Here is an 11,957-nt window from a genome sequence, read left to right on the forward strand (position 1 = left end):
GAAATACAAAATTAGAATTGTTGGCTAAACTTAACTGCTATACAATTTTCCTATAAAATCATGTGTGGTAAAAACAATACAAAATACTGGGGGGAACTTGATGTTAATGTTGTAACACCTACCACCCAACCACTGGTTGTGTTGAGTCCTACGATTTTTCAATTTGGACCATATGTAATTAGAAAAACTGGCCAACAACAAATATTGTTTAATCCGGCATGGTCTCTCAAACAAATCAAATTGCTGATGCAAAATAATGTCCCAGAAGTTCAGCCAGCTTGTTCACCCTTTCTGCAGACTTCTTTTGAGGGATGGTTATGAAAACAGAATCCTTCTAAAAAACGAATGGCAAGAGACATAACCGGTGTTGTGGGAACAGGATTGGGAATTTTGAATAGCATCGATTCAGAAGTACTAATGAATAAATTGGCTACCACAGCTGGAGATGTAACCAAATTACAGCAGCCCCTGCAATCATCCTTAACAGCTTTGGGAACCCAACAGTGGTTGTTATCAAACATATTGCCAAACAGGGAAAAGGTGAATGTGAATGACCACAAATTGATAATCGATGCACTTGGTGCTACACAAAATAACATCTCTCTGGCTCTCAGCTGTATCCAGGCCCAGTTGTGGATGCAGTTGGTTGCTGCTTCAATTATAAGAGAAGGTGAGGAAGGCACTTTTCCCACTGAAATTCGAAAAATAGTCTGGGACAGTGCCACCGATTTTGAAAGAGAATTCCAATCCTGGTGGAACTTAGTAAATTTTACCTATGACCCCAGCACAAACACAGCCACAGCCTTTGTACTGATGATACACAATGCTTCAGTGCATTCAATATTCCCCATCATTGCATTAGGGCTGAACCATGATGGAGCTATTCTCTATCCTTTCGAGCACAGGGAATGGGCCCATCAAATTGGTGAGAAATGGCAAACTGTCAATTTGGAAACTTGTCCTGGAACAAGAAGGGCTAATCTGTGAAAGTAATGCAATCAGATGTCAAGATATCTGCTTGGATGCAGAACAGAATGTTTGTAATTTTGAAATTCATCCAAACGAGATTCCTGAAACTGTACTGGTGTGTATAGGCAATGGATGTGCATGCTTTAGAACTGCTTGTGACAGTGTCTTTATAGAAAATTTGGTAGTGGATACTAAAAATCATTCAATTCTTTGTGTTTCTAACTTTACCAGGATTGCAGGCTGTGATTTCTCCTATGTAGCCCCCAGTTACTTCTTACCATGTTTTGCAGTCAAATCACACACTGATCCACCATCTATTGCCCACTCCAATTGGAATGATCCTCTCTCAGGTGAAGCAATTGTTGCTCCACCAAGATCTGATCGAAATTTTGGAGAAGATCAAGAAAAACTGACAAAAAACTTTAATAGCTGTTCATCATAATGTGGAAAAAATACATCGTGTTTTGGAAAGAGTAAAGACAGATGCTGAACACAGGTGCTGGGATACTCTATTTGGGTGGTCACCTACTGCTACAGGTGTCTGAACAAATTGTGTCATCCCCTCATTGTTCTCTTGGTTTTGGTTTTAATTGGTTTTGTTTTATCAGCAAACCTGTACATTATGAATTGGAGAATGATGAAATGGTTAACAAAATTAGCATCTGTGATAGATATACCCAAATCGGTCACTATTGACATCCCTAAAGTTATTGATACAAGATGAACTACACAGGTATTTAAAAATAAGATAAACTGTTATATTGACTGAAATTGCTTATTTTCTTTTTCTTGATTGTGTGATATTTTTGGAATCAATATCATTTACTTATTCCTTTGTAATCGAAAAATTGAAAAAATTGCTTATTTCTTTGTAATCACAATTGAATGTACATTGTGAGAATGAATTATTTGTTTTGTTTTGTTTTATCACTCTCTCTCTCCTTTTCCTTTTCCTCTCTCTTATTTTTTCCTACTTTTCTACTTCGTCTGACTCTGTCTCTGTTTTTCTGGGATATGTTACCAACTCGGACGAGTCCTGAAGACTTCACCACAGCTCTACAATGGAGAGCTCTTGACGACGATCGTGAGTCACGGGGTGGTGTAAGGGTCGGTCCCAAGTTCCCCTCGTTTTTGCCTCCCAACCGTCGCAAGGAGACCTCGAGGACCCCCACCCAGGCTGACTCTGGACAATGGTTTCCTGGCCTGGCCAAGGTGGATGCTCGTAACTGTGTGCTGGTGTATTGTGTTCACTGGACTGTGAGGCTGTTGCACCAACCAGAGATTGTGTTGTACCAACTGGAGACTGCATGTACTGCCCAACTGCACCTGTCTCCTGCAGCACCACACAATGGCCCATAAATCTTCCCACCTCTTGGCCAGAAGCCACTCGCTTTGGAGAAGGACTATAAAAAAGAGACCCTCTGGAGAAGACCCTTGAGATCTCCCCACGGATGAAGACTCATCTATTGGCTGGCCTGTGAGGATGTCCGCCTCGTCTGTTGGTAGCTATTTTCCCATCCCCTTTTTTCTCTCTCTATACTTTCTTTCCTGTATCTCTCCCCTCTATCGCAACTGAGTTTTTGGCATTTAATAAAAATGCATTGCTGTTGTTGAATAAACTGATTTTGTCCCCTGCATTTTGCCTGTTTGCACCTCTGAGATCAAACGAACCATCACGACTCCCGCTCTGTATTAACAGGGGATCGTGACACCCCCAGCACACAATCCCAGTAAAAACCAGTTCAAACCAGCAACCCCAGTAACTCCAGGCACCCCCAGGACCCCGTCCCAGTATAAACCAATGCAACCCAGTATAACTCACAGTTGGCCACCAGGTCCTCCTGGCCAGCAGGGTGCGCTCACACACCCCCACTCCCTCTCCCAGTTCAACCCAGTAAGCCCCGGCATCCCATCTCAGTACAATCCAATGTAAACCAGTCAAACCAGTACACACAGTGCTAGGTACTCCTGGCCAGCAAGGGATGCTCACACACCCTCTCCCAGGTTAATCCAGTACAACCCAGTGACCCCAGCCCGGTCCCAGCACCCCCAGGACCCCATCCCAGCACAAACCAGTATAAACCAATACAAACCAGTACAAACCACTCACAGTTGTGGGGATCAACCGCCAGGAGGTGCTCACACAGCACCAGGTCCTCCCGGCCAGCAGGGGGCGCCATGGTGCAGCCCAGCACCCAGCCCCAGTGGTGCACCTCCCCATAGCATTTGGGATTCACCCCCAGGATCTGCCCTATGAACGACAGCTCCAACAGCACCCTGAAACCTGTATAAACCAGTATAAACCAGTACAGACCACAATGGACCAGTATAAGTTACAAAAAACAGTAAAAAACAGAGAAAACCAGTGTAAGGCAAACCAGTAGAGACCAGTAAAAAGCAGTATGGACGAGTAAAAAGCAGTATGGACCACTGCAAACCAGTATAAGTGGTAAAAACCAGTACAAAGCAGTGAAAACCAGCATAAAACTGTGAAAAATAAGGCAAACCAGTATAGGCCAGTGTAGCCCAACATAAACCAGTACAAACCAGTACAAACTATTAAAACCAGTAACAACAAGTAAAAACCAGTATAAATCAACGAAAATCAGTATAAGGCAAACCAGTATAGACCAGGATAGCCCCATATAAAGCAGTAAAAACCAGTACAGACCAGTATGGACCAGAACAGACCAGTAAGGGCTCTCCCATTCCCTCCCAGTCCCTCTTTAACCCTTCCCAGTGCTCTCCCAGTATAAACCAGTTTAAACTGTTATAAACCAGTATAAACCAGTAACTACAGACTCCCTTTTAACCCTTTTTTACCCCCTCCAGACCCGTCCCAGTGCCCTCCAGTTCCAAACAGTGCCCTTCCGGCCCCTCCCAGTCAAAACCAGTATAAAGCAGTACAAACTAGTATAAACCAGTACACACCAGTCCCCTCCCAGTGCTCCCCATGCTCATCTCTGCAGGCTCAAGCAGGTGCCCACGTCGGGATTGGCCACCAGGACTGACCCTGTGAGGGACAGCACATGGGTGGGTAGTGCTCCCTGCTAGCCAGGGGAATCCCAGTATAAACCAGTATGAACCAGTATAGACCAGTATGAACCAGTATAAATCAGTAAATTCCAGTTTCTTCCAGTTCCAATAAGAGATAACACCTGGGCATGGGGCACCCCCTGCTGGCCAGGTAAATCCCAATTCAAACCAGTATAAACCAATATGAACCACTATAGCCCCAGTAAATCCCAATGCATTCCCAAGCCCCTCCCAGCCCCTCCCAGTATATCCCAGTAACCCCCCCAGGGACTTCTCAGTTCATCCCAGTAACTCCCACTGACCTCCCAGTATGGCCCAGTCACCCTCCCAGTTCAAACCATTTCCCTCCCATTAACCCCTCACTTGAAACCAGTGACTCTCCAGTATAAACCAGTAAGGCCCAGTGACCTCCCAGTGACCTCCCAGTATAAACTAGTATAAATCAGTGACCTCCCAGTCAGCCCAATCCCCTCCCAGTTTGTCCCAGTCCATCTCAATCCCTCCCAGTACACACTAGTCCCAAAACAGCAAAAACCAGTATAAACCAGTACAAACCAGTATAAGCCACTACAAAAATCACCCTTCAACCCAGAGTTCTCCCTCTTCTTAACCCTTGAATCCCATCCCAGTTCCTCCCAGTCCTCCCCAGTCCTCTCCTAGTACACACCAGTACCCCCAGTAAGGCATCCGTGGCCTCCCAGTACTGCCTCAGTTTCTCCTCCCGCTGCCAGTGCAGGGCTGGTTCCATGAGTTTCCATTCCATCAGGATGATCTCCTGCATTCCATGAGGCCCTGCAGTGTCACTATGGAGCCTTTGTTCCATGTGTTCCCATTGTGACACAATGGTCTCCAGTGCTCTGTGAGGCTGCACCATGAAACTGTGGACACTTGGTTCCATGAGATTCCCTGTTGTCACTGTCAGGAAAATCCACAAACACCAGAGGTTTATGTCCAAAAAAGAGACAGAAGAGTCCTTCAACTTTATTTGAATAAAGGGAGAGAGTTCACCAGGGCACATGCCTGCAGGGTTTTGTCTCTCCAGGTTTCAGAGGGTGCAGCCTCCTTTTATCCTGAACTCCCGGCCGCACGTTGCCCTCTTCCTTTCCCCACTGGCCGAGGCACTAGGAAGGTAAAGCCTTCCTGAACATCCTGCCCCATATCCCCCCTTGAACCTGGCATTTCCCCCCAAAGTTCAGAAGTTCAGCCTTGTGCAGAGCCTTGTCTGTCAGGAGCCAATCTGGCTGGGCCCGGTAACAAACCTGCTGCTGAAAGTCAGTAGAAACATTACAACCCATTTCAAAGACATTAACACCCATCCCTTCACACACCAAATGATTTGTAAAGACATGAACACACATCTTTCCTCTCACATTGATGTTTCCTGTCCTGGTGACAGTCTTTTAAACCCAGCCTTCAGCCTGAGCTCTCTGCTGTTGTAGTTCCATGCACAGAGGTTGTTGTCTCTCAGCCCTTCCATGGGCAGGCCGGTGTTCAGCCATCTCCAGGACAGCAGGGCCCCACCCCACGTCACTGTGCCCTGGGAAGACAAAAACCATCATTCCAAATGTCCTCCCCTCCTTCTTCCCAGGCATTTGGCCCTGCTGGTTACCACAGGGAAAAGGAGACCCCTGTGACAGTGTGGAGTACATGGAACCAAACATCCATTGTGACACTGCAGAACATCACAGAACCAAGGAAACCCCTGTGACACTGTGGGGCCCCATGGAACCAAGAGTTCATTGTGACACAATGGGGGCCATGAAGCCAAAGAACCATTGTGACACTGCAGATCCAAGGAGACCATTGTCACACAATGAAAACTCATGGGACCAGGGGTCCACTGTGACATTGTGGGGCCTCATGGAACCTGTGAGCCATTGTGACACTGCCTGGCCTTGTGGAACCAAGGAGACCATGGTGACACTTTGGGGCCCCATGCAATCAAGGATTCCATTTTGACACTGAGGAACCTCGTGGAACCAAGGGTCCATTGTGACACTTTGGAACTACAGAGACCATTGTTGAGAATAAGGACACCCAAGGAACCAAAAGTCCATGTGACAGAACGGAACCTCACAGAACCAAGACTGCACGGTGGCACAGCAAGGCCTCATAGAAGCAATGAGTCCAAAGGCCCAAAAGAGTTCTTGCATGGTTCTTCCTTGGGGAAGGGGAACTTCAATGATTGCAGCTTGGGCTGACACACACTAATCAAAGGTGTCTTTTTCAATGAGGAAATTTGGGGGTTTTAGATTTAAAAAAAAAAAAAAAAAAAAAAAAAGGAAAACCATCTTTTTCCTGAATGTAGCCAGTTCTCCAAGCAAAGCAGGTCTCAGGTGAGTGATGACAGACAGAATGGGGTTGGGGAATGTGGAGCAAGGTTGTGCACACTGGCTCAGACCTCAAGGCACAGCTTCTGTGAGCAGGCCAGACCTCCTGAGGAGACACTCTGGATCAATATCAATCACAGAACGCTGCAATCACCTCTGCTCTAAAGACAAAGCAATGAAATACACCCTTCAAAATAGGAATGGGTATTTCTTAGAAGCTCTTGGAAATATTTCACCATAACTGGATTTGAAAATCTTCCTAATGAATGGCACCAGAGCAGAGGGAAATCAAGGCAGAGCCATGGTTTGTCAGGATTTGCTTGATCCCAATCAGCCCCGTGGTGCATTTGGTGCTGAACCCTTGAACCTCAGGGCCTGAGAAGAGATTGCAGAAACCTTTCCAGGAGTCCAAGTCAAAAGAAAACCCCAAAGTGTCTCAAAGCATTAATGGGTCCCACTGAGGTCCATCCCCAACACAGGCTCCTCATGGACTGCTTGGAGGAGAGAATGGGAGGCCAGGATTACCCAAAAACCTCTGAGAGACTGAGAGAAGAAAGGAAAAAAGAAAGTACCTTAAAAAACTGAAGTACCTTGAAGCATTAATGAGCTCCACTGAGTGTTGTTACTGAGAAAGGCCCTCAAGAGACTAATTAAAGCTGATAATTGGAGGCCATGATTGCACAAAGTTCTCAGAGACTCCAAGGAAAAAGCAAAACCCAAAGTCCTCTGAAAATCCTGCAGTCCCTGGGAGCATGAAGGAGCCTCCAGGGCCATTCCTGACCAAGGCTCCCCAGGGACTCGTCCCAGCACATCCCTGAGGCCACTGGGATGTGGGGGGATGCTGAGGGCAGGACAAGGGGTGACAGTGGCCAGCCTTGCTGGGGCTGTGCCAGGAGGCCCCAGTGGCTCAGGACAAGGTGTCTCCTCCCAGCCCTTGGTGGCACAGACCCTGCTGTGCCTCAGGGCACCAAGACTTGGCTTCTCTTTGTCCCCACCTGTCATCTCTGCCTCCAATTTCCTGCTCTAATGAACCTGGGGACACTTTCTCAGTTTTGTCTCTCAGTGGGACCCATTAAAACTTTAGGAAACTTTGGAGTTTGATTCTGACTTGGAGTTCTTGAGAGGTTTCTTCAGCTCCCTCTCAGGGACTGATGTTCAGGGCCTCAGCACAAACCCCAAGAGGGTCATTAAAGTCCTTGTGCTGTGTCTGTGCTGATGAGCTGGGCTGGGCTCCTGGCACAGAGGGAGATCCTGGCAACCAAGAAGAGCTTCAAAAACACCTTTCTCTTCATGAGCAGCTCCTGTGCACAGCCCAGCACAACTGGGGCACTGCCTGCAGCCACCCCGGGCACAGCACAGAGGCACAGAGAGCTTCAATCAGTCAGGGCTGGGAAGATGCTCAGAAGTGCCTGGGGCAGAATCACTCCCAGGCCTTGACACAGGAAGCCTCTGGCTGCAGGACAATGCAGCTGCAGCTCCTGCAGTCATCTCCTAAAGCTGCAACATCCCAATGCCTGCAGACTCGGTGAGTACAACTCTCTGAGTGTTTCTGGGGGAGACGAGGTGAAATTCTCATGAAGCTCTGTCATGTTGTGGGTTTATGATCAGTCATAGAATATTTCCAAGATAAAGATTTTGATAAAAATGAAGACATTTCCTAAGACTTTGTATTCGGTTTCCTACTATTGGAGAACGGCAGGAAGGGGGGTATAAATATTAAAGATATTATAAATGTTGATAAGTGCTTGAGACATCCGAAGTGTTACTTTTAGTGATCAATAGTCTCACAGGCGATTCCTGATGTGTTTTCAGTCACTCTGCCCATGCACAGCACCAGCATCCCCTCTGCTGGACCCATCAGGCTCAGTCTGACCTGTCCTTTCTCTAAGCTGCAAACAGAACCTGCCCCAAGCCAGTGCCCTGCAAACAGGCAGGGTTCTGTAGGGCCAAGGAGAGTGCACAGAGATTTGGGAGCTGTGAGTGCTGGCAGGGAGAGATCAGGTACAGGGAAACAACTACAGGAGGAAAATCCCCAGGACACAGAGAGAAGATCAGGCAACGAGAGAAAACAAAACCCAGAAATGTTGTGGCAGGGAGAGTTCAGAGATCTCCATAGGATCCCCTGCAGTGCAGCCCCTCCCTCTGAACAAGCCCTCTCCCTCCTGTCCCCCAGCCAAGCCTCTGCCCTCAGGGCCAGGGATCCAAGGTGTGAAGCCCCTCCTGTGCAGGCAGAGCTGCAGCAGAGCCGTGGGGCAGCTCTGCAGCCCCGGGCCCAGTTCCCTCTGCAGAGCACAGGGCTGGGAGCAGCTGCCCAGCACTGGGGGCTCTGGGAGGGGGCACAGCTGGCTCAGGGTGACGCTGTCCCCAGTGCCTGGCTGTGGGCAATGCTGTCAGTGCAGCCGGGGAAGGAGCTGGATCTGCCTTACTCCAATGCCATCACTGGGACACTTGGAAGTGTCTCTGAGATTTCAGTCCAAGCTGGGAGCTTCAATCCAGGATGCAAACCTCTCCTAAAGTATCTTTGTGTTATCTGAAACACCTAAGAGGAACAGGAGGCGTGTTCTGACACTGAAAATGTTGTTGGGGTGGTGAAATGAGCAATGTGAATAATTGGATAGAAAAATGGTGCTGGGCTGTGGTGGATCTATCTGCTCTCAGCCATATCTGGTGATCTTTATGGAGAACATGGGAGTGTGAACATCCTCCATTTGAGAAATATGAAAGCCCAGAGAAACTGAACAGAATGAAGGGACAGATCATTTTCCCTCAGTCTCCATTGATCATCTTGCCTCAAGGAACTCACTCTGCTCTACCAGAGGGCAGCAGAAATGCTGAGGGTTTCTGATATCCAAGAATACCAGGAGAGACATGGGGAGAGCTTAAAAAGAAAACCTCAGAACTTTGAAACACCAAAATATGTTTGTGTGTGTTACAGGGGAGGGTGTATGGGAAATGGCTTTGATTTTGGTACAGTCATCTCTTCTAACTCCTCAATAACTTTTTCTCCACGAACAGGTTCCCATGTCCAGAGTGAGGAAATGTCCAACAGCAGCTCCATCAGCCACTTCCTCCTGCTGCCATTGGCAGACTCGCGGCAGCTGCAGCTCCTGCACTTCTGCCTCTTCCTGGCCATCTCCCTGGCTGCCCTCCTGGCCAACGGCCTCATCATCAGCGCCGTAGCCTGTGGCCACCACCTGCACACCCCCATGTTCTTCTTCCTGCTCAACCTGGCCCTCACTGACCTGGGCTCCATCTGCACCACTGTCCCCAAAGCCATGCACAATTCCCTCTGGAACACCAGACACGTCTCCTATGAAGGATGTGCTGCTCAGCTCTTTTACTTTATGTTCTTCATGTCAGCAGAGTTTTCCCTCCTGACCATCATGTGCTACGACCGCTACGTGTCCATCTGCAAACCCCTGCACTACGGGACCCTCCTGGGCAGCAGAGCTTGTGCCCACATGGCAGCAGCTGCCTGGGCCAGTGCCTTTCTCAATGCTCTGCTGCACACGGCCAATACGTTTTCCCTGCCCCTGTGCAAGGGCAATGCCCTGGGCCAGTTCTACTGTGAGGTGCCCCAGATCCTCAAGCTCTCCTGCTCCAAATCCTACCTCAGGGAACTTGGGCTTCTTGGTGTTAGTGCCTGCTTAACACTTGGCTGTTTTGTGTTCATTGTTTTCTCCTATGTGCAGATCTTCAGGGCTGTGCTGAGGATCCCCTCAGAGCAGGGACGGCACAAAGCCTTTTCCACCTGCCTCCCTCACCTGGCTGTGGTCTCTCTGTTCCTCAGCACTGCAGTGTTTGCCTATCTGAAGCCCCCGTCTCTGACCTCCCCACCCCTGGATCTCGCCCTATCGGTTCTGTACTCGGTGGTGCCTCCAGCCCTGAACCCCCTTATCTACAGCCTGAGGAATCAGGAGCTCAAGGCTGCAGTTTGCACAGTGATCATTGGATGGTATCAGAAACATGAAACTGCTTGTCAATTCTGCATATGATTTCTAATAAAAGTCATCTTTGATACTTCTTGTTGGTTTATTTGTGATTTCTTTTCTCCTTTGTTTTCCCTTTTTTTAACATTATCCACAAAGGAATGTCTATGTGCCATTTCTCATCGTGATTCTCTCTAACTTCCCTGTGGCGACACACTGTGTCAATGAGGACCTGTGCTCTTGGTGCCTTTAAATGAAATAAAGGGTTTCCCAGCAAAGTTGTCTCCACAGATTCCCTTTTCTTCCCTTCTCTGGAGCTCCAGCACCAATGTCTGTGTGCAGAGCTGGGGCAGATCAGTGCTGGCACAGCAGCTGTGCCCAGCAGCAGCAGCACTTGGTGTTGCCAGTGCTGCTCCCGTGCCACTGCCCCGCTGCCCTCCTGGCCCTCGTGTTGCTGCAGGGCCTGAGTGCTCTCGGGACCGGGCACAGCCCTGGGGGTGGCAGTGCCGGGGCTGCAGCAGGGACAGGCCATGGGCACTGCTGGGGCAGCGCTGATGCCTCAGGGCAGGGCCTGGGGGCTCCAGGCTCCTTGGCCACGCTCTCTCCACAACACTTGGCCAGCCCAATGCTGAGCACAGAAAAGCCCCAGGAGCAGCCCCAGGCTGGCCATGGGCAGGCTGGGGGCAAACAGCATGGCTGGTGCTCTGCAAGGTCCCTGCAAGGGGGACACCCTGGCAAGGAGCAGCAGAGCAGGGGGCTGATCCATCCCCACTGCACTGGACACCCCAGGGCAGCGTCCCAGAGCGTCCTCATGCACCTGCCAACAACATCCCCCCCTCTGCAGCCCTGGCCTCTCCCCCAGCTCACACAGGAGCCGCATCCTTGCAGGCACACACACGGCAGCACTGGCTCAGGAGCCCCTGTTTGCATTGCACACAGCAGGGTCAGCACCCCCATGGTGCTGCTGTGGGGACATGGAGCTGAGTGAGCACAAATGCCATCAGCCCCTGGGGCCAGCAAGGGCTGGGGGATGGCAGGGAAACCACTCAGGTTTGTTGTGGCCTCTGAAGTCAGCCAGAAAGTTTGTTCCCATGAGCTGTGAGTTTCCTGTCCCATTGCAGACATTGTTGCTCAGAGCCAGGGCTGCCTGGCAGCCACCCCCAAACTGCCCTGAGTATTTCTTTTACTTCACCTTTGCTTTCTTTAGTCTTCCCTGGAACAAATTTCTTCATGTTCCCCATTCCTGTCCCCTCCCCTGTAAACAGCCCATCCCTATTTGCCCTTTCCTCTCTGGCCCCACTCCCCATTTCAGTTCCTGAGGTAACACCATGGGAACATCCCTTGGGGAGCAGGATCATCCTCCAAGTGCTGCAGGAATTGTCTGCAGGGTCCTGCAGTGCCTCGTGCTGCTCCCTTGCCAGAGGCACCACAGGCCAGGGGGGCACATCTGGGCTGCTGTGTCTGGGTGTGGGGCTCCCTGTTCTGGGCATTGAGGAGGGACTGGAGAGGCTCTGCAGGACTGACAGGATGGGCTTTGGGGCCTGTGTGGAGAAGCTGAGGGACATGGGCTGCTGGACCTTGTGAAGAGGAGGCCCAGGGCTCATCCTGCACCTGCTCCAAGGGTGGTTTCAGAGAATCACAGAATCAGCAAGGCTGGAAAAGATCCTGGAGATCATCAAGTCCAACCTGTGGC

General features: G+C 49.6%; 1 protein-coding gene across 1 annotated transcript; it reads left to right on the forward strand.

Annotated features, from left to right (window-relative positions):
• Positions 1-9,373: 9,373 nt before the first annotated feature.
• Positions 9,374-10,330, forward strand: LOC148220697 (olfactory receptor 14J1-like). Its single transcript, XM_088154851.1, has one exon. The coding sequence runs from the start codon at positions 9,374-9,376 to the stop codon at positions 10,328-10,330; it is 957 nt and encodes a 318-aa protein (XP_088010977.1).
• Positions 10,331-11,957: the final 1,627 nt, after the last annotated feature.

Source organism: Sturnus vulgaris, chromosome 32 (assembly GCF_052056855.1).
Source record: "Sturnus vulgaris isolate bStuVul1 chromosome 32, bStuVul1.hap1, whole genome shotgun sequence".
Lineage (NCBI taxonomy): Eukaryota > Metazoa > Chordata > Aves > Passeriformes > Sturnidae > Sturnus > Sturnus vulgaris.